The 24,283-nt window shown below is 36.5% G+C and overlaps 1 protein-coding gene across 3 annotated transcripts in view; it reads right to left on the bottom strand.

The window, feature by feature from the left end:
- ATRNL1 (attractin like 1) overlaps positions 1–24,283 on the bottom strand; it is a 431,352-nt gene that overhangs the window by 102,118 nt on the left and 304,951 nt on the right. For 2 of the 3 annotated variants that reach the window (XM_021537269.3, XM_021537271.3), the window contains exon 27: positions 14,977–15,084. The exons of the other annotated variant lie outside the window; for it this stretch is intronic. In XM_021537269.3, coding sequence (XP_021392944.1) covers positions 14,977–15,084 — 108 coding nt within the window. The remainder of the gene's footprint in view (positions 1–14,976; positions 15,085–24,283) is intronic. 3 annotated transcript variants of the gene reach the window in all.

The raw sequence follows: 24,283 nt of genomic DNA, 5'->3' as shown, positions 1-24,283 counted from the left end.
AAGCAGCAAAGGACTTTTAGATACTTGAGAACAATTGTTTTGGGTTTTTTTAGCTTTTTTTACAAAGAAAGCTGGCACTGTTTGAGTCACTGTGGAAATGACCAGAGTTGAATCAAACTGTCTTTAATTCCCATAAGTATTCCACTAGTCCTTATAAAAATAAATACTACTATTGACTGTTCACTAAAGCCATCAATTTTCAAAAGTTTTCTCCATCTTAAAACTTACTTTAAAATGATCATTTTAATATTATATTCTGTGACAGAAGAGCTTGTATAGGAGTGTAACATAAGATTTCATTTGGCCCTATGTCTCCCATAATGTGCACTTTATGAAATATGAACGTCCTTATCTGTGATATATTATCTTTTCCTTGAAATATGGCTAATTACTGTCATTTATTAGAGATGAGACATTTGAGTAACATTTCTTGTGTCACATTGACTTCAAGTTGCTTATAATTTCATTAAACTAGTGACAGGAAATTTCTGAATACAAATTTTAAGAGATTCACTATGTACCTCATAATTATTAATGCAGTGTCTTAACTGACATCTCCAGCTACGGAACAGGGTACCAATAGCAACACTTAATAAGTTCAGTGTCACATTCATAGTGGATTAAAACATCTGTAGAAGTAGATCAGTATCTGCATTAAGAACATCACGTCATAGACAGAGGACAGTTTCTCAGTTTGCAGGTTCAAATATTTGTATATAACACTGTGGATTCACTTTCCAAGATAGCCAGTCCTCCAATTTCAAAAGCTGTATCATATCACATACTCAAAGGTTTTCTCTGAAAAAACAGGTACAACAATCACACAAGTTGTTCTGTTTGTAAATTCTGTCCTAGTGTACCCAACTATAAAATTGCTTGTTCTGAATTTTACTCCAAAGGACAAGACTGCATGCAAACATGCTTGAAAGAATAGGACATGCATTACATTATTTACAACTACAAGTTAACATATCACAAAGATTGTCATTGAACATGGTTTATCTGTTGGAAGAGTGGAAATGAAGAGATGTTGATTACAAGGATACCACTAAACTAGAGCTCAGACTCCATAACCACATCTGTTGTGAAAGCAATTAAAGCATATTTTTATCACACTGATGCTTCTGTTGATATGCTTTAGTAATCTAACACGCTTAGGAGAAAGGTATTTGGGATGATTCACTCTACAATACCTGGGAGCTCACAATTCCATCACCTCTCTTGGAAAACCAGAGCCATTAGTAAGATACAGTTCGTGTTATTCAGATTTGTGTATATATCAATCGTATTTGTTAGCACACCTGTTGACCTAAAATACACAGCCTAGACTCACACACTGAACTGTAGCAATAAATCACTAGTAAAAGATTATGTCTGTATGATGGGGTTGAGACTTTTTAATTAGCCAAATAAATGCACCTATTGCAAAAAGGAGGTACCATCTAGTTACATAAAATTTTATTACAATTAAGAAGAGGGGTCAGGGTATTTCAGAGAAGATAGAAGCAAAGAAATACTAGCATGCTCTTAAAAGAGATGATTTTTTAACACTGGGCTCTCCTAAAATGCAGCTGTCAAACACATATATGTTACTAAGAAAAGAAGAAAAAAATAATCAAGCAAACAAAATCAGATGTAGGAAAAAAATTGTTTCTTATTTACTCTTTGTAATAGGCACCTGAAATCTACTTTCTCTTTAGTGTCTTCTTTGAAGAACTAAAAAAGCATTACCAATTTGTACAGTATAGAAAGCAGCTTTAGTATAGTTCACCTTTAAATTGAACTCCAGCCAAGGCATCTTGCATTAAAAAACAAAAAAATAAAAAGAAAGAAACTTTTCCTTCTCTACCCATATCAAGGATGCTTTCTATGATCAATTATTGCTATTCACACAAAGTTCTGAAAATTTCATGTTTATTGGGCTCTTCTCGGTTATTACCATTTTGACCGGTGCCTAATTTACCACAAACCTTGTGAAATCACAAAAAAAAAAATTAAAAAAAAAAAAAAAATCAAAACCCTACCCCAAACTTCTCTCACTATACAAATAACTCATAACTCCCAACTGTGTTTTATAACTGCACGTGCACTGCCAAAATTTAAACGTTTTTTTAAAAATGCTGTATAGTATACAAAGGTACACATTGCAACTACTAAAATAGTAGGGAAAAAAAGGAGAGGAATTTAGGGGCTGGCATAAGAAAAAAATTTGGGAAATATTTCTTACCAGTATCAGCAGAAAAACAGACACTGAGCATTCTTACATGATGCTACTGAAGGAAATGCCTTTATAGCTGTTCTTTGATTAAATTAACATCAAAACTTCTCCAGTTCTTGCAAGAACTTTATAGCCAACTTTTTTCCACACACACAAAAGGACCTGAAATCCTGAGCAACACAGATTTTGGTTTTTGCTCATGTTTTACATCTGGTTGAGTTAGTAGAGAAATAATGAGCTGGGGAACCACTTAAATTGGATACAGACAACTCCCCAGGAACAGAAGGGATACTGGGAACTGAGCAATGTCATTGAGAAGATGCTGTCATCTTTGACTGGTGGTGGTGATTAGGGAAATTCTTGATCTCTGTAAAAAGGCAAGGGTTACACACATCTTTAAGAAAGGCAAGAAGGAAGACCTGAGGAAATTCAGACTGTTTAACCTAACTTTCTCCCCACCATGCCTGAGAAGACTATGGAGGGAATCCCCCTAAAAGCCCTGTCCAGGCATGTGAAGGACAAGAATTTGGCAAGGAATAGCCAGCATGGACTTGTGAAAGACAAAGTTTGCCTCACCAACCTGGTAAATTTTGGTACTGGTATGACAGACTCAGAGGAAGACAAGGCTGGATGGTGCTCACATTGACTTCAGCAAGACTCTCAAAAAATCTTCCATTTTATCTTTGCAAACAAAACAGTGAGATAGAGGTGGCCTAAGCATTAGAATAAAAGTCTGGCATTAAGGGATTTGTTCAGTCTTAAAAGCAGAAACCTAACCTGGGATCTTTGCTGACTCTGGTAATTCCATCCTTTTCTCACAAGGATGATAAAATAGGCAGTGGAAAGAAATTTCAAGAAGGGAGATTCTGGTGAGATATTAGTGAAGGCTGGCCACAGTGAGAGTAGCTAAACATTTGAACAGGACCCAGTGAGTTTGCAGAATCAGCTTCCTTAATAATATTCATAACACCATCAAACAGGGTCCTAAACAATCTCACCATAGGGGGCTTAACTCTGCTCAGAGGTTTGGCTCCTCCCCAGTCTCCTTGATTGATGTATAACTACAGAAGGTTCCTTCCAACCTAAATTATCTGTAATTCTATTGTACATGATGAATGCTATTTTCTAAATATTAGATTTACTGCCTAATTCAAATTCAGTAAGTAAAAATATTGAATTTCAGCTTAACATGAGCTCTCCTAACAAGGATCACTTCCTTGGTCCTGTTAATGTGAAATCTCTAAAAGAGCTGATGAGAAGATGATCTCTAGTGCCATAAATACACAGCTAACAAATAGCTGCATTTGTCTGTCAGAAGGGCTCACGTTATAACAAACTTAATGATCATGATGTTAGAACAGAATGGTGCTTGGAGAAGATCTGCCTACCAGAGAAAAGCTGGTTAGTTAGAGACGGACAGACAGGTGAGCAGTGGGAAGCATGTGGAAGACCCTACAATTACACAGATGTACCATGCAATGATCAATTATAACCCATTGTAGAGAAGAGCTTTTGAATTTCTCCTTCAGCCCCCCAGCTCTCATTATCCACTTCTGAATAATGCTTTATCCTTAAGCACTTCTGAATAATGCTTTCTGACTTTCCCAGCTGATTTAAAATTGTTGCCCCACATAATGAGTTGATTGCACTACTTTCACCTCTTAATGGCAGCTGCAGTTCTATGATACACTTGGACATTTTAAGTCCTTTAAAAAACTGTCTGAAATGGAGCAATAGAGCACACCTCAGCAGCAAGGGCTATTACAGAGATTGCTGCAAAAATATCAGCTCTACCCTTTGCTTTCTGTGCTGGCTTTCTAAAGAATATAAATTCAAGGTTTTAGACCTTATCCTCAAAATACTCAGTGGCTAGGATGTCATATCTCAAACAATCCTAAAATCTGTAATCAAACCTTTATTTATTTTTTTTCCCCTCAACTTGCACAGTAGAACATTTTGGAAGAAAGCCAATTCCAATTATTACAAGATATATAAGTTTTTTGGATTCGATCAATAATGTTACTGAAATATTAGCTGGTTGGCAGACTTTCACAAACCCCCCTATCCTTTATCCCAAGTGCTAGACAAGTTTCTCTGACTTTGCCCTCTCACATAAATTCAAGCCCAAATGCATGTGTAAAAACAAAAAAGCCAAAGCATGACATCACACACTAAATGCACTGGATTTCTGCCATTTCCAGAGGTGCATGCAATGGCTCTGTGTATTGCATGTGTACCTGCACTAAGTACTCCTTTCAGTTCTCTTCCTTTTCACCTTGAGCTACTACATCTTCACAGAATTAAATGTCACTAATGAGATAGACATCTGGATTAGTTTATTTAAATACTTCTTTAGCTATTTGTTTTGCAAAATAGTTGCAAACTGGTTATAAACTGTCACTAGATCAAAACATGCTGCACTTTGCTGTCATTTCAGTGAATATTGACCATGAAAGTGTCCTAATAGAATAAAAAGTGATGCTCTAATTATTCTTGAGGGAAAAAAATTAAATATTCAGATTGTAGCTCTTCTTTTACCATTTAATTATAGCAGGAAAGGGAAAACTAAAATTTTTCAATTAAAAATATATATATATATTTCTGCAATTACTCTGTATTTGACCATGCACACAAATCCACTATTCCTCAATAAACCATCAAAGTAGAGTATTTCACTACTTTCCTTTTAATGGTACACTGGAAGATCTATATTGTGCTGCATTAGGACCTGGTGCAGCTCTACCCTGAGCTCAACAAGTGAGTGATGGGAGAAAGTAATTCAAACAACATTTATGATCAATGCCTGAAGGCACACAGAAGCACAAGACAGTTTGGAGACTATTCTTTATGTTTGTCTGACTTAACGTATAAAATGCAGTAATATATTTATATATATAAATTCAAAATTTCCTTCATGAAAAATAAATGACCAAGAAAGAGACACTTTACAGCTTCCATATGCCCAGAGGGAAATGATGTCACTGGATCTCACTGCCAAAGTCATGTCAGTGACTCTTGGTGTATTTAGTGGTGATCTTAAAGATTGTCCTGCATTTGTGTGCTCAGTGTTGGAAAACATAAATTATATTTGTGAGTCATTGGATGATGCTCTTTTCTGCACATAAAATGACATTTAAACATGCTCAGAAGGGTATATTTTATTCCTTATGGCTCCTACAACTTGAAATTTTTCTCAATATAAAGTAAATTGCTTGCCTACTTTTCCAACAGCCCAATGACTTTTCTTTTAATAACCAATAAGTTGTTTGTAGAAAAGAATAACTATTTATTAACTCCAGCTGGTTCAATATTTGTACATCATTTTTAAAGGCCTAAACATTTGAGACAAGAAGGTGACAGCAAGTACCTCTATAAACTTTCTAGTCTCTTACTGAAAGCTGGATAATAAAGATAAGAAAAAGGTCATTTTGCCAAGGATATAGCACAAGGAATGGCACTCAGAAAGGCAAAATTTTACTTTAAATAAAAATATAATAAGATTAATATATACCAAAGATGAAAAAAGGGAGAATTTTATTTCTTATGTATCTGTTAAAAACTTTACTGCTTCACACTAATGAACAATAATGTTTTACAGTCTTTCTTATAGGAAGCTCTAATAGATTTGTTCTATCTGGAAGTGATCACATATCACAAATACTGCTGATTTTTTGAAGGAGATAGCCCTGATACAAACTCATTGTTCTTCCCAATTTCACTGCAGTCTAACTGCCTTTTTAACTTTACTTTACTGCAGTGTTTAGTTTATTGCAGTGTACTGTTCATAATCTTTTGTTTTTCAGAAGAAATGGTCCAGGGAGAAGGTTCCTTCAGTACCATTAAAGAATCCTACCATTGGGCTGTAAATCCTGATTGAGCCCACTTATTTTTGAAATTCCAGTATTTTGCTGGTTTCCTATTATGAGAAGATAATTATTCTGATTATTACTGAAATTAACACCTCATACAATGTTTCTACTTGGCTAAAGCCAGTGAATGGAATCCACACCCTGTAACTCATAAACCAGCTGCATGGTTTATTAGAAAATTTGAGTGACCCACACCAAAGTGATTCAGTCTGCCTGTAAACACTCACCTTCCTGAACAATCAGTGGAAAATCAGAAACTGCCTCTCACAATACGCAGGGGAAAGAAATGAGATGACGTTTCTACAGCACAGGAAGGACACGGACCTGTTAGAGTGGATCCAGAGGAGGGCCACCAAAATTACCAGAGAGAAGGAACACCTCTCCTGTGAGGAAAGGCTGTGAGAGTTGTGGTTGTTCAGTCTGGAGAAGAGCTGATAAGGGAGCTGATAAGAAACATGGGGACAAACTTTTTAATAGGGCACATAGTGACAGAGAGCAGAACAGTGGAGGCTCAAAGCCTACCTAAAAACTAACAAGCTTCAACCTTTTTCTTGAAGTTGAGCCACCGTGCAAACAGAAATTGAAGAATTATGATGTCCAATGCACAGCAGACAGAACCAAGTAGTGAAGTGCCTGCTGGGTTGAATAGTCATGGAAAACACACTGAGGTGTTGGATGGCACGTTGGGTGGCCCTCTGAAATTTGGGTGAGGTTTGAGTCATCCAGGGCAGGGGCTTCCTATGCAAATAACTCATATTCACTTCAAGCAAAAATCCAGTTTGAGATATGGTACAGAACAATAAAGCCTTAGTGAAAACTGGCATAACTTAAATGGTTGACTAACATACAGGTTGCCAAGCCTGGTGAAGAAAAGCCCAGGCAGTGCTCTTGTCTTGTGTTTGCTGAAGTTTGAATGGTTTTGTTGGAAGGCGGAACTGAATCTTGAGCAGAGAGCTGGAAACAAGCACGAAGCTAAAGTCTGAATTAGAGCTAAGGACTACAAGCTGCTAAGTATCAAACAGCAACCTCCAGCAGCCAGTTCTACCTGGAAACATGGGAAATGGCTGATGAAAGGCTATAGTTTCTGTACCTATTTCTTCTCCTCTTTCCTTTTAAAGGCAGAAATGTCCTACTTTAAAGATAAGAAATACCTTCTGATCTAAAACCAAAAGAGGTACTAAGAAAATACACATAACTACAAAAGCAGCCACTCATAGAATGGCACGTGCAAATCAGGTGTACAGAAAGGTCCAGTAGACAGAAATATTCCCATCTATGTGCTTTTTAGTTATTCTGATAGCATAATTCTTTCCATGCTTTGGTCTGTTCAGTTTAAATAATTCCGGAAATATCTCATTGTCATGGATTTCATACCCAAAGGCAAGATTTCCATGACCAAGCCTTGTTCAAGCAGAATTCTAAGGGTACTTAAAAATATAAGTATATAAAATTGCATTGCATTTGCTGAATTTTGTACCTGTCTACCTTATGAAATAAGACATTGCAAAAATTGAATTTATTAAAAGCTAGAGTGTCGTTATTCATAACATTTACAGACATATATAAACACTTCTGCTTGAAAACAATCAGAACAATTACTTTGATACTCTGGATTTGCAATTATACATAATACATTGATTTAAGAGTTCTATTCACAGCATGCCAATACCACTGAAACACCTACACTTTGTTGGTAAGCCAAAATTCCTTTAATTGAGCATGAAATTTCTTTGCAATTTTGTTCAACACAAATAATGTATTTTTATCCAAACAATTTCTGTAATCATCTGATTTTGCACTACATGTGCCAAATACATTTTGTGAAGTGGAAAGATACATTTTTATCAAAAAAACCCTACACAAAAGCAGGTTCTCGGAACTAATTGTGAATTTACAGATCCTACAGTTCACAAGATAATAAGCAAAGGCTTTACTCTCCTGTTAGGGTGAAATATTGGAAAATCAACCTCCATCTAGACAAACCTCTACATCATGTCTAAGGTTTTCTCACAACACCTGTTTGCCCATGAGGACAGAAATAAAGAAGCAGAGAAAAGAACATAAGGATTAGATTATTTTTTTTTTTTTTTTTTTTGCACATTTACAGACTGGGTAGGCTTTAGAACTAATATAGAATTTTTTAAAACTTGAAGTTAAGGACTCAAGCAAAACATCAGGTTTTGAGGTGTTAGTATATATTTTAGGAATAAACATACACACACACACACAAATATGGTCTATATAAAAAAAATGTGGCTTACTCCAGGCAGCATTTCTCAGATTATTTTTAGCTTTCCCATATGCCAGAGAAGAAAAATGCTACTCAGAAATCTTAAAATATTGCTAATGTAATTCTGTGCAACAAATTGAACATCTATACCTCTTACATTGATTTAGTATACACAACACACACAAAAATTCTAGCTGTGACCAGTATGCCTGAGCAGTTGGTGAGGTGTTTGTTCTGAATCATAGGCTCAGAACACTCACAGGTTCCTGGATATACATTTTAGGTGAAGCAATAAGAATCTTACACAAATATGAGGATATTTAACTGGGCAGAGCAACCCTGTTGTAACCACTGCATGAGGAGCAAAATAGTGTGAAATCTAAACATCTTATTTCATGAAAAATTTCATATAAGGAAGGAGGTGGTGCAAAGCAAACAATGCTGCTTTGAGGTAAATGCTTCTCTCTATCACCAGATCTAGATTTTGGTGATATAACAACCCTTGCACATAATAGCACAAAATAAACCACACAATGTGAAGCAATCATTTACAAAGAAGAAAAAAATGCTGGAAAGTAAGGTTTAACATAAAGTGAGGAGAGAGTTTTCTGGATGAGCAGTACTGGCAGAGAAGGCTGTGAGCCATCAAGGTCAAAATGTAGCACAAGATTATGGAGTTCTTGAGACAGTGGACAGCAAACTTAACACAATCTTTGAGAATACAGAAAAGCAAAAATGTGATCCAATATAGATTCTCATCTTCTGTGTCAGGTGTGACATCTGACTACATTTCTCTGAGGTCTAAAAGTCTAGGATGCATGGATTTTGAAAGATTATAAAAATGGCAATGCATTTGTTAAGACAAAAAAAAAAATTACATCATCAGTACAGACTTCAAGGAGAATATTGAAGTTATTCCAAATAAGATGGTGATCATGTTTGGCAGACCTACAGTCAGGGAGAGGCTGGGGTCAGAGATGACTTAACAGTTTCTGATCTTGTGAGAAAACAGGGGATGTAAGTCAATGAATAAAACAGCAGAAATGAAACGAAGGGTCATAAATATTCAGTAACAGAAAACTAACATTGCAGTGAAGGTAATTAAGGTCTTCAAACAACAGAAATTGAACATTTTCAGAGAGTCTGAAGAAGGAAGAGCTAGAGAGCAATCAGAATAATAATAAAGACAGAGTTGAAAGGAGGTATCTAATGCAGCTATGGTACATGGTACCTGAGAAATATTTGTCCAGCCTGTTCTAAAAAGCTTCCAATAAAAGAAATTCCATCACCTCCCCAGGCAATTGCTTTCAGTGATTCAGCTTTATTATGAGAAGCTTTTCCTGATGCCTTCCTAAAGCTTCCCTACTACAATTGAAGTCCATTACCCCTCTGCCACCTGCCGCACATGCAAGGAAGATTTTGCCCTCCTGATTGCTGTTTACCTTTTGCATATCTGCAAGTTATTATTTGGGCTCCTTTAACTAGCCTACCCCAATTTCCTTGACTTTTCATTGTAGCTGTATTTTCTAAGTCTCTGATTGCTCACATTGTTCTCATCCAAATTCTCTCTCCTCTGGTCTCCCTTGAGCTACAGAGAGCAGCTCAAGACTATGACACGACTTTTCAGTAAGCAAGAGCAAATAGAAAGGCCTTTGATAATTCCTGCTGCCAAACACACGTTGCCTTTATGGTCACTGGGAACAAGATGACCATCGGAGGGAAAATTTCACCATTATCTAAAATAAATTATTACTTTTTCGCAAGGGCAGTGAAACTGTCCTCTGATACACTGAGACTAATATTAGGAACTGAGCATATCAAGAGGAAAGCTGATGCTCTGTACCAAGGTGTAGGGGAAGAGCCTGTTCCTTGGCTTTAGACATTATGTCACCAACACAATGCATATGCAATGCTGATGAAGTATGCAAATAGGTGAATTTTGTTCAAAATAAAGTAGGCTGCATGTTGAAAATACTCACTGATTACTCAAATTATATAAGAAACTGAACCCACCTTAATTAGATTTATTTGTAAATCAAGCTAAAACGTCTCCTTATTGGCAAGAGAAGCCAGCAGCACAACTTATTAATATATACTACAATTACTTAAAAGTCTACAAATCTCTACTACAGGATTTTAATGTGTTTTGATAAGGTAGCTCTACTTTCCAGCAGCCATTCTTTGTATAAAATGACAGCTGCTTGCGTTAGTGCACACCTTCCAATTATTTACTCAAATAAATGACAAATAATGGCCAATATTTCCTTCATATTTATCAAAAATGCCTGAAATAAAAACTTATTTAATGCATCATAAATATTACTCAGTAGAAAACATTATTTGCTAGAGAAAGCAACATAGATTTTATTAGAAATTCAAAAATTTTGACATCATCCTACCTTGTCAGAAGCAGAGGATGGTCTAATATCTATGACAACTCATGGGGAAACGCAGTAATTTAACAGCAAAATGACTGAAAGATCTACTGTGTGCTTTTCTGCAGAAATAATTATGAAATAACATTGACTTGGAAAAAAAAATCCAAGTAATACCACAAATATATCAAATGGATGATCATCACAGCAGTAAATCTGCACTTGGTCCTTCTGCAGGCAATAACAATTTACTCCAGCAGATGCAGCACAGTAAGATGCTGCTGTTCATAGTCTTAGCATGACCAGACATGAAATGTTTGTTTACGCAGTGTCTACCTTATCTTACCTAAAGAAATAATCTGTCCCCATTTCCAAAAGAAAAATGCCCAGAAATTAGGCAAAGAAGAAAAAAAATTGTTTTACTTCTCAATTAATACATAGATTAACTGAAATGACTGTCAGCAGTACAGTAGAAGAAACTCTTCAAAAGTGATTTACATTTTAGGGAAAAAAATTTTGCCTAAAGAAGGTTTAGAATATGAACATAGCCTAAATGATTTAGCTTTTGGTATATACTGGGAAGTAAAAAGCAACCAAGTCTGGAAATAGCTCAGATGTCTGGAAAAAAGAAATGAAAGGAATAAAAAACACTGTAACACTGAGGGCACCGAGTGCCAAGAAGCTCAGCAATGAGTATCTATTGATCTATGAGGCTACTTTGATTTTTTTTATGATTGTGGTATTGAAAAAAATTATGGTGGTATCACAAAATAGCTAATATTCTGGAACTCTCTGGACAGGGTGACTCTGCAGCTTTCTGGCTCTGCTCCTTACAGCCTGTGCTATGTGCTACTGCTGGCAAGGGCCTCTTGGGAATTCTCTCTCTCTCCTTTTCCCTTCCCCTCTCTCACCAGTGACTTCACCAGAGCTGCACTGGACTGCTCCCCTCTTGGGATCCAGAGGGTCATTGCTTTCCAGGCTTCCCTTGCCCCCTCCACCACAGAAACTTTAGATTGCTCTTGTTCTCTCCAGGAGGGAGTGAGGGGTGTCCTGCCTCCAGCTTCACCTTCCTTGTAAGGGCTCACCCAAACTTCATCACCTCCAAGCTATGAAATGGAAATCATTACAGAAGCAGATGAAGATGCAGATCAGGACTAGCAAGGGTTAAATATCATTAATACCATGGCACAGCAGGAGTGGGTATTGCTTGGTAAATTCAGAATTGGGATAACATCCCAATTAACATCCTATCAGTATCATTAGGAAGGCAGTGTTGGTGTGATAGAGGAAAGAAGGAGGACAAGGGAAAAACAAAGTCTGCTTTCTTTTGTGTTAAGTTTAAACTGACAATAGAACATTAAGGATTGTAATAAAGCCAACATGATAGAACAGATGAGACTTGTTCATGTAAAAGATGGCCTGAGAGGTAAAAACTGATAAATAATGTTTAACTGGGTAATAACAAAGGCTATTGCCAATGCCTAAAAACCCACTCAGACAGGGAAGAGGAGGAATATGATAAAGATTAAAGTTTTTTGAAGGAGCTAATACGGAGATACTGTCACTTTGTTGTCAAAACATTAAGAAAGATAGACTGATTGATGGAGGCTCCAAAACTGAGGTTCAACTTTCATCAATAGGGTTTTCAGGATTTTATTTTAATCTGTTGCAAATTGCCGCTAACTGAAAATAGACCCAAATATTATCAGTTGTATTGTAAGTATCTAAACTAGGTAACCATTTTAAGTACAGTATTTATACTCTTGGGTTATTTTTTTAATCTTTTCTGAACACTGGGTAAAAAGTGCCTTACTATTGCAAACTAAACCTCTCCAGTGAAACAGCTGCTATGGATATTTACAAATAAATGTAAAATATAGCTATTAACCAAACAGCATCCTGGCATTACGATGTGCAGCCATATGAATACTGCCATGTACCAGAGCATCAGCATTAATGTAGAGCTCCAGGTGTACAAAACCACCACCACGTGAGGCAGGTGACTTTAATGAGCAGCAGCTTTACTGTGCAGCTGAGAGGGGGATTTGCAGCAGAGTCTGGGAGAGTTCAGTGACATTACACAGTGCCAAAGGGCCACAGATCAATGTGGTGTCACTGGAAGCGTGGGAGTTATTCCAACGTCAATAGAAGTGTAACAACAATGTCCAGAGTGTCAGCCAGTAACACACGATGCCAATAAAAGTGTGAGGAGAGGGAATGCAATGCACCATCATCAAAATTGGAACCCCTGGTATATCAGTGCAAGATCTTTGCAATGCCAGCAGAACATTTTGAAGTTACCGTATGTTCTCATTTTTTCACAAAAGATCTCTGGCTTTCAGCCTCCCAATGGGCGTCAGATACAATGAAATTATTAATATAGTTTAATTATTCTAAATTAATACAACAAAATGAAGTTCACAGCTATTTCATACTATTCTGTTCTTAAGCATTGCATCCTGGAAATGTGCAACCTGGGCTGCCCTCAGTCCAAAAGAGCAGAATATGAAGAACAAAATGGCAACTAAAACTTTTAGTGTCCTTTCACAAAGAAGCTTAATATAGCCCCTTTATTTTTACAGATTATATACCAAAGGACAGTCAATACTTGAATCCCATGCATTTAATTCTCAGCACAATGGTTTGGTTTTGTTTTTTTTTTTTTGATATAGATCAGTATAATATAATTCCAAGGAAATCTTGAATGGACTTCATTCTGTGTATAACTATGTATTAATTAAGAAAAAAACACTATGGATGCTGAATTCTAAACAATTGCTAGAAAATGCTTGGCTAGGAAAAAAAGAAGGTAATAAACACTGTAGAATATAATTAAAATACTTTAGGATCTACCTCTTTTAGTGCTAAATAAAAGACACAAGAAAGAAAATGTAGCAATTAAGTTGTGATGTTTACTTCTAAAGTTTAATTAAATAATCAGTATGTAAAAAATTAGAGTGTGGATGCCTCATCGTCCACTCACTGCCTCCATTCAAAAAGAAAACAGAAAAAAATCTTCTCATATACCAGTGCAGAGACAATGAAAGCACATTGAAAAAAATTAACTTATTTTTAATAGTGTAATGTATCCTCAGCTTGGGGAGCTGGAGAGGTCTTCTGTTCAAAGATAAGAGGAGACAGAAGTAAAGTGGTTTTGGTGAAGAATGTGGGGGGGAGGGAAGGGGCAGGTTTAGTATTAGGTCAAAAAATAACACAGATATGTAATTTTTATTCACCACCTATTTCAAATATTTCAGTTGTATCACTAAGAACAATTGGGATGACTTCCTGTTCAACAGCAGGACAGAGCACCTCACTTTGATAAGTACTCAAGAGCTGAATCTTTTTCTTTCTGAAATGCTTTTGTTTTTCACATCACTCATTCTCCATGAACCTTGGAGCTTTGACAGATTGTATTTAACATTCCATTTAGATTGGTTATTGAGGAAAGTAAGAGAAGCTTTGAATTTAAGAAGAATTGGCAGCAATGAAGAGTACAATCTTGAAAGATTTCAGAGCTAACACACCTTGTTCCCATGTACCACCAAAAATAGGCTGAAGTAATAACTGTAAGCACAATATTGTAAATAAAGTTAAAGGAGTAGAGGAGCAGATGATCACTTCCCAAAATCTGAAGCTAGATTAAATATTCATTATTATCCACATATTGTAATTTTCCCTCTATTTTCAGGTGAAACTTCTAGAATCCATTTCATGCATTATTACACCATTCCAATATTATACTGCTTTACATATTACTATTTCTTTTCCAATGTACTGCAATTGCAATAAAAGAATGCAGCAACGTAGCCATCTCCAACAGAAAAACCCACGCAGTACAGTCTGTATGCTTTAAACCTCTGTGTATAAAACAACACTGAATTTTCACTCTAAGCTGCTTTAGTCAGGTTGTTTGTTGTAATCTCTGTTAATTAAAGATAGATGTTAACTAGATGGCATTGTGTACTTGAAGGACTGAGCATGACATTTGCTGCTGACTCCTGCCCGAGTCCTGCATTCCTTCAGCTCACATCCATCACGACAGGACTGCCAGGTGAGCTGCCTATCACCCCAGCCCAGGCTAATGGATCCTCCAGTGGTTTTAGGTACAGCTTATGTCATGAGATTAAAACTCTGCACCTTGGAAATGACAAAACACACGTAGCTGGGACTTGTCAGCTCCAGGTAGTCAGATGCTGTTTGGTTTCAGAAGCAGATGCAGATGAGACTGGCAATATAAATATGCAAATCACAATGGTCCCTTGTCAGCACCACTGTTCCTACCTCTAATGGCCCTCGTAGAAAGTCTGTTTGCTCAGCTCCTACTTCCAGTGCTACATCGACAGAAGCAAAGGGGCGGCTGGCCATCTGCTGTCGCTCCCGCATAAGTTGCTGATGAGGAAAAAATGATGTTTTAACAAAACATTAAAAAATGCACCAGATATCAGTCTGCCCTACCATATCTCCCATTAAAACATAAGAATGCAAACAGCATGCACACAGTCACTTCTGTGATATCAAAGTGAGAAAGTTATACTAAATCATAATCATCACCATCTATATTTACTCGAGAAACAAGCACAGAAGGTTAGGATGCCTACAAATGGCCTTTTAGCTTGAACTCTGACAAACTTTCCAAATGAGAGCTTCCCTAACTGACTGTTCTCTCTAAATAACTGCTATTTGTGTAAGTTACAAGCAAATATAGGAACTGGTTGGTAAAAATAGTTGAAGTCTATTTCCACTGATAATGCATGCATTAGAACACCTGCCAAAAACGAGTCCACTTGGCCTTCAAATTTTCATATTTTTCAACTAAGCCAGATGGAGTTAATAGTGTCAGGACCCAATTTTATGCAGAATCTTTTCTGCAGTTACTTTCATATGAAGAATAATATGCCAGGATTGGGAACTCTGCACCAGTATATTAGAATACACTCAGCTACACTCACAGAGCTTGTATAATCCCTTCCAATCATACCAGCATGCACAGAAGTCCCAAGCAAAAACCACAAAGTTAACTCATATTTCTTCCTCAGTCTGTAATTATAAAGCTTATTAAACCACGATGAATAAAAATGATGACCAGCAGTAGATATTACAGATCTCACTCCACTGGTTCAGTGCAACTAATGAAAGCATTATTAAATATTTAAGGTGAACGAGTCCTGCAATTCAAGTGATGTGCTCCTTCAGCTGAACAGGATGTCACAGAATCATGAAGAGACAAAACACTTGCAAAAATAATTTATTAGAAAAGATCCGTTTCATTTTCTTAACGTTTTTCTCCCAGTTATCTCTGGAAAGCTTAAAACATTAGAAAATGGTATCTGAATGTAAATGACACTAGCACCGTGACATACTGCTAATAAAAGCCTTTGAAATAATAAAAGGTATGCAAGCAAATATTTGCTGGCAGCTTACTAATAAACACTGTTGATTTAAGATCTGTTACAAAGCAACAAACTCATTTTGTAGTGCTTCTTATGCATTTTGCCTCAACTTGCATTTTAAGAGTGTCTATAGAAATTCAAAGATGCACTTGTAACGTTAAAATCAGACCAGAATCTCACAGTGCATGGCCAGTACATTCCCAAGGCCTGGATTTTACAGCCAAGCAGTGTGTTTGCCAGCAAGCACCTGCACAAATGGGCTCCCAGTATATCACACCAAGAGGGCAATCAATATGTCTGTGGGCAAAACTGCATGTTTTATATAGAGAATAGATAAAAGCCAAGTATGAATATCTGGATGGTTAAGAATTATGTTTTTAACCCTTTACTTCAGCATTAAGCTGGTGGTCTGTGTCTAGTATTTACATCAGCACTGATTTGCATCAATACAATTTACTAATAGATTTTACAGCTGGAAGGAACTGCTATGACCCTCCAGTCCTACCAACAACTTAAGAAAGATCACAAAAACTTAAGTATAAAATAATGAGTCACTATATCCTAAAATTACTGTATGTACCTCCTTTTCCTCTTAAAATAGCAAGAAATGAAGAAAAGAGTGTAATTAGAACAGTCCTGCCACATGGAACACATTACAGTATTCTAAATCTGCAGAGCTATTGGCAAGTGCTTACTTTTTAATGGGAAACCAAACACTGCTTTAAACAAATAGAATTGCTTGGGGAAAATGCTTAAATGAGCAGAACAACCTATGCTCCAAATGCACATAGTACTATTTAAAAGATTTATTTAATGCAGATTATAAAGAAATGTATATTTGATATATTCTCTGGTTTTTAAGGCCAGTAGGTTTCTCCTCCTCTTCTCCTGGTCAGGCATTCAGCAGAACCTTTTCATTCACAAGATCATCTGCCATTTGAAAAGAGTGCTATGAAGATTTTTAAATAGCTCTGTAAACAAGAATGAAAACTTTCAAATGTTTGGTTGCTCATAAAGCGCTGCTGATTTTGGCAGCTGAGCAAGCTGAGCACTTGCACATCAAAGCGTTTTACTCAAAACCCTGCTGCTTTCCCTTCATCATTTTAAAGCTCTCTGCAAGGTACAGGACAGAAAAAACAAGATGCAGCGAGGAGAAATACAGGAAGATATTATGATGTTTAAAATCAGTTTTGCGGCTGGAAAAGTTCACTGCCTCCCACCATCTGCAACTGTCCCTGTACTAATATTGGGACAAAGTTGTAGAGCTTCCAGTTATGGGGAATTCCTACCTCACACATATGGCAAGAAATATGGAAATTCTCTGAATATGAGTTTCATAAGAAGAGTGAAAAAGCTCTTCCTTACCCTCTCAACCAAGAGATAAAAAAACAAAGTCCCGACACAGATTTCATCACAACCCAGGCAGAATAAACAGGATAGTGGAAAGGGAAACTACAATGCTGTTACTTTTATATACTCAAGTCCAAAACTATACTGAATTTTTAAAAAAATTACAGAAATAAAAGCCAAACCCACACTTCTCCAGTAATTAGGGAAATTCACTTGAAGACATCTGATAAACAGATAGTATTAACATGTAATATCTGAATATTTCATCACAAATTTAATCTATAGCATTCAGAATGCAGGCACATCTCGAAATATTCACTTTAAAGTGTGAGCAATTATAAATATCATTTTCTCAGCATAGGGCTGAGAAATTCAATGAACATTTATATGACTGAGAAAACAATCAATTTCAAGGTCTACCATAATTTTAAATTTAATAAAGTACAAGATTATCAAAAAATATCAATTTTTTTAGGTGTTGCTATTATTTTGCAGCAATTCCAAGGTATTAATTTATACCATATTGAGGAGTTTTTTATCTAAAGTATAGAATTATAGCTGTCTTCAGTGGAGAACAGTAAGATGCTAGGACACTATAAATTAGGTAAATTTCTCACTCAACACTCATATAGTTTTAAAGCATTTCTTCTAAACCCAACCATTTTGCCATAATTATTTCCATCATGAAAATATACATTTCACCAGATTCTACATAAACATGTAGACACCTTAGCTTGTGGATTATGATAATTTTGAGTTTTAGTGTCCTAGTGAAATGAGAATTTTGAAACGGGACCTGTTTTCCCATCTAGAAGTTTATCTCAAGAAAGCAGTTGCCTGGGAATGCAATTCAGTTTTACCACTGATCAAAATATTCTCACAGGGGATACCACTCCTCTGATCAATGCAGTTTGGAGTAAATTAAAATGTTCCATGGCATCTTGCATGTGCTATAATAAGGAAATTTATTCCTTGCTGATCTTATTTAAATAGAAATGTTTTGATATTTTTTGCTCTTGGTTGATAACATCACTTTCAAAATATTTTAATGCCCATATTGTATTCATGTACAATAAAACATTCAATGCCAAATACATATTACAGGAAGGCTCAGTACACTGTTCCAGAAATAAGGGTATGGCAGGTGGAAAAGTGTCTGCTATTTTTACAGCAACAACTGCCTAGCTTTTCTAGTTTTTCTTCCTTCACATCTTAGATGGGTTTGGTTTTCTTCCTAGATGACATCGCTATCCGTGTGGTACCTGGACTTGTATGACTTTGTCAAGGTGAGTATTGAAAACCAAGAGAATGGTAATTCTGCAACACTCTGAAAACTGCTGTCTAGTTCAGTGCTGCACAACCCTCCTAGTGACAAGGATTGCTGAAATGTCTAATTTGAAATTCCTGTTCTGCTTATTCATCCTGCAGCTCTGACTTGTCTGCAGTTACAACTTGGTCACCTCCTTTGCTGCTTCGGTACTGTCAACTGCTGATGTGAGTAACATTCAAAGGCTACAACAGAAGCATTAACAATGCCATGCATTAAATCTGAGTTTTGTAGAGAAAATATTTGCAAGGAGAAAAAATGTCAAAACCTCACAGAGTTGCACTGACGAATTTCTGATCACACTGCATTTGACAAGCTTCAAGGCTTAAAAATATTAAGACTTTATGTAAATGGATAGCCCTGCAAAACCAGAGCCTCTCTAAACAATGCAATTCACCCATTCACTGAATATTCTTGAAGGTTCTTACTGCCACAACTAATCAACAGAAGTAACTTACATGGACTTACATCTGCGTGGATCACTGATATTTTAGTTAGAAACAATTTAATTCTCTTCCTAAATCTTAAGTTCTCAATTTCAAACTGAATTATACATAGTGATATTTTAATGAAGCCCTGATTATTCACTTTAATTTGCACAAGACAAAGCTTGACTTCTCTGTAAATTTTCTCATTGTAACTCTTGGTGCTGAAAATCTCTTCAGATTAAATTGGCTATTTATATGGCTGGAAAAGAGAGCAATTTCTCATTTACACGTTGAATAAACTATTTGACTTGGTTGATTTCCAAATCAGCTACTTTCACTGGGAAGGCAAATCACAGTCATTAAACTTTTTTGTTGGGTTTTAGGTGAAATAAGCTCACTATTCCATGACTGCATGAAGTACAGTGATTTTAAGAGATGGATAAAAGCTGGCATAGGAAACCAAGCAGCAGGAATGGCCATGGTTCTGACAGCAGTCTGACAATCTGAATTTGGTCATTCCCTCCATCATGAACTTCCTAAACAATCATTTCCCTCTGCCTCATTTCCCACCATGCTAAGTGGAAAGTTCCCTGACACGAGAGGGCATTCAGGTAGGCAATGAGATATTACAATGATGGACATAGTATAATGTGCTATTTGCACTGCAAAATAGAGTCTGTGGAAACTTCCTGAGATAGCAGGGCCTATTCCTTACCACTTTCCTGTAAAATTGCCTGAAGAAAGGTGCTCTCAGGCGTGTGCAAAGATCTGCCATGGGAAAAAAATGAGAGGAGTTATACTTTTTGTCCTAGCTTTATACTGAATAAAATGAAGGGCTATTTAAACTAGACATAGTCCAGCAAACAACAGATAAGACATACTTAAAATACAGTGTACACATCCCCAAAAAAATAACAGTTCCAAAAGGTCAAGTTTTTATGTATCCCTTTTGGAAACCAAATACCAGTCGTCTGCAATTTCCCTTGAACAAATCAAAAATGAGAAAAAAAGATGAGCCCTGAAAAGGTCATTTTTTTTGCTAGATCCAAGGAACAGATATTTAATGTATTGCACATTAGCAAGCAAAGAGCAAAATGTGAATCTGCTGTGACTTCAGCTTTTGGAACTTTGTGATACTGGAATAGAATTCCCATCTCTAGAACACTGAAAGGGGCACCCTGGGTGATGCTCATTTGGCAGTATGGGGGATCATGTTACAACAAGGTTGTGTTTGATCCTTTATATTTTTTCCCTAAAGAATATTTTGGCATGGGGAGATTTTTTGGCATGCTAAGAATCAATAATAAACTCAAATTTCCTGCTTTAAAACTTAAGAAGTGCTAAAGAAGACCTAATCCTGTTACCACTTTCACTTGATCACAGTGAATTCATGTTGCACGTTTCCACAGATCTGTAACCACAAACATTTTAAAGGTTCCTAAAGATGTATATAAGTCTTTCAGTAGGTCTTACTAATCCCAGAATCGTGCTCTTATCCCTAATCAAATGGGTTTAAAAAAAATCCTTTCAGCAAACTGTTGAATATTTTGCCATTAGCTATCACAGCCATTTTCAGTCGACAGAGAATTTCTAAAAATGCTTGTTCTGCAAAATAATTCTGTGTACAGAGAAAAGAGCCAGGTCAACTAATTGTAGATGTTGAAAGGTTTCCACAGAAAACATTCTGTATTTGCCTAAGGACAATTGTTTGTAAGTGAAAAATAATATATATATATTAAAATATGTCTTAAAATTATTTCAGAACATGAAAGAGTCAAGTATTGTATAGTGCAAACTACCCCTTGGAACACTGCTATCTATAATGGTGCTACATAAATAATGTTTTCAAAACGTTTTCTAAAGAACTACTTAAAAACATAACTACCATTTTTATGAGCGAAATAGCCACAGTGTGAAACTTCCTTAAAATTACAAAATCACAGCATTTCCTATCAACATTGTTAAGCAATGGCCTTTTGACATGAGGCACCGTGAATATTATCCATCATTATCATAACTGTTAAAAAACAGGTTTAGCTACTTAAACAACAAATGACAAGCTGGTAACTCCAGCTCTTCCTAAAGTAATTCAAATTGCTTTAAAGATAGCAACCATGTTCTGATAAAGGAAACTGAGTTTAAGTGGTGCCCCATGAGATCAGTTGGTCCACCCCTGTGTCTTGGTCCTACACAAGGGCAGTGTGATCATGATTCTTCTGGCAGATGTACGCTTTTTTAAAAGGCCACAGCGGTTCCACAATCCCTCCAGAAGTCCAGAACACTTAAATTAAATCTCCATGCTGAAATTTAAGCCAATGGTTTCTTGTACTGTCTGCAGTGGAGACCATTCTCTGTCTACAAGTGAGGAGAAATCTCCCCCAAAACTCTTGTGTGCTTTTCAGGAGTTCTTTATAAATCTGAAGTTTCCCTTCAACCTTCTCAACTGTAAACAAACATGGGTATGTAAATGTTATCTCACCACTCCTGCTCCCATCTTCAGTGCTCCCTTCTGTCTCTTAAATCAATACCACACTCAGACTCCAGCAGAAGCCCACGTGGTGCACCTTTCCCTTCCTAAAATGAACAATTTATATCCAACAACTTTAAGAATACACTTTGACATTCACTTCCTGTTTGCCTAAAAGGTCTGCTAATCTGCTATACCGAGAAATTGGGTCTGGCTTGACACAACTTGTGCTTGAAAAAAACATTAAATGCCTCACTTCTTCACTTTTTTCTACATTCCTATGGATCATGTAAAAATTGTTTATACTTTACTGCTTATATTGAACCTAATTTTCACTGTAGGTACTTAAGAACCTTTTTAACGAGGCCCTAACTAAAGCAGTTTTAAAAAGAGACCATTCCCTAGAACAGAGAAAGTCAGAAAAAAAGCAGTGTGCATACTACTACTTTAAAGAGAAGCTAAAGTGCAGGACATGTATAACTTAATTTGCAAACAATGTCAATGCATTTTTTAAACTACATGGCAAAAAAAGGGTAGATACTGGATTTGTTTCTTATGTGATGTGAAAAGTTTCAGTCCAAATTATAATGACTGAATTGGAACTAGGCCAACTTATAAAAAGCTGAAGTGTCTGAAGTGTACCTGGATGCCAAGCCCCATAGCCACTTCAGGTGATCAAAATATTCACTTTCCAGATGACATTGAATTCAAGGCTTCTATTTATTTTTCTTCATTTTTTAAATGAAATTGTAGCACATACAAAAGTTATAAAATAAGAGAAATAATAATCTTGAGTAGGAAAACTGGGCTGTATTCCAACAAAGGTGAAGTTTGCCTTTATTATTACCTCTAATTCTTTAAAACCATCTATTATTTGAGATTACTCGTGTGCTGATAAAGTGGCAATGTAAATTGAACTTTTTAGGTGCAGCACCACTGACAATCATAGAACTATCATAAAATGATCCTTTAGAAGTTCCTTAAAGCATAAATTATATCACCATTAAGGAAGTTAAACTGGTGATGTACCATGACTGACTGATGCCTTTAAATGCTTTCAAGCTTTAGAGTATTTAGCTGAATAACCATCATTGTCCCTGCCTTGCAAAGGGGACCAAAAATAGGTACCTTGACCAGTGTTCCTGTCTGGTTCAGGATGGAAATGCCCTGACCCACAGGAATCCCCAGTGTAAGGAGATGAATGGTCAAGCTACAGTACCTGGTGCTACTGTCCTGGGTGAGTAAAGGCCTCCTATAAAAGCCTTGCAAATTTTGACCCTGTGTTACCAGGGCCCTTTTCATTAAAAATGAGCCTCATTTTTAGCTCAACCACTGCATCCAGTAGACGTTTTAATACCCAGTATTTTTCACATCAGCCATTCAACAACAAATCATTAGTAAAAAAACCACAGTTTTAAGTTATAGCCAAGATCATAAAAAAGCCTGGTCACTCCGAATGTACAGAAATTCCTTATAACAAATCCCATCCACTCTGCATTTTCAGTGAGAAGGGGTTTGAAACTAGGATACCCATCTGAAATCTGGGTGCTAGCCAAAGAAATATTTCAAACTTCACAGGGTTGCTCACCATACGTGGTACATTTGGGTCAGCAAGAATTTGGCACATACTGCTGGGGGGAATGGCACATGGGCAGAGCCAGCTCATGTTGTGCAGGGGAGCAAGAGGCTCTGAAACTGATGCAGTTCTGCTGTTTGATCAGAGTAATATTGTGAATTAAAGCAGCTCTCCTTTGTTCCTGTTTGAAACAACTGATTTAGCAGGTGTGAGATGCTACATTTCTAATGGGGGTTGCTCAAGAATACTTGAACAGTAAAAGTTGATGGAAAAGCTTTCCACTCCTGCTAGAGAACTAAGAAATCAAGGCCACTGAGCATCCCTTACCTTTGAAAGAAACCAAGGAACCAAGACAGTTTGCTCTGAGTTCAAATATCTTGAACAGGAAAGTACAAAAATCAAGAAAGTGCTGACAGCAGAAAGTTTGAAATGTGTAACATTTCTATGAAGAATTATTTTAAGAGTTGAATTGCTACCTAGAAACCTAAAGGGATGAGAACCTATCTAATCTAAAATATTTCAGCTATATCAGAATTTCAGAAATAGAGGATTTTCAAGCATTAACTACACCAAAAAGTTTAAAATTCAGTTCTAAAATAAGAAGCACAACAGTAATTCCAAGATACTACCTTGGCAATATCTGTAGCAACAGAAATCAGGTTTCTATTCTACTAATATTAATAATTTTGTGCACAAACCAGCTGCAAACAAGGAAACCTGACTTTCTCAGTACTGTCCCTACAAGGGATTGCAGCAGTCTGTGTGTGTGCATACTCTACAGATTAGCAAGAAATACAGTGAAGAAGTTAATCCCTCACTGCTGCTACACTGAGACTTTCAACATAAAAGTGACAGAGTGTAAATCAAAGCACCCTGGCATTTTGAGCTCCAGTCAGAATGTTTCAAGAGAGAGAAGTGGGACGATTTAGAGTTCATCAATTATATCACATCAAATTAGCCTCTATCACAGGCTTGGCTTGACAGCTTTCATCTATTTTAATTTACAACAGAGAGGACAGCCAAGCACAGGATTGTGACAATGACACAGTC

This window comes from Lonchura striata, chromosome 7 (genome assembly GCF_046129695.1).
Source record: "Lonchura striata isolate bLonStr1 chromosome 7, bLonStr1.mat, whole genome shotgun sequence".
NCBI classification, from domain to species: Eukaryota; Metazoa; Chordata; class Aves; order Passeriformes; family Estrildidae; genus Lonchura; species Lonchura striata.
Note: the sequence above shows the minus strand (reverse complement) of the source record. Positions and strands in the feature narration are given on the sequence as shown.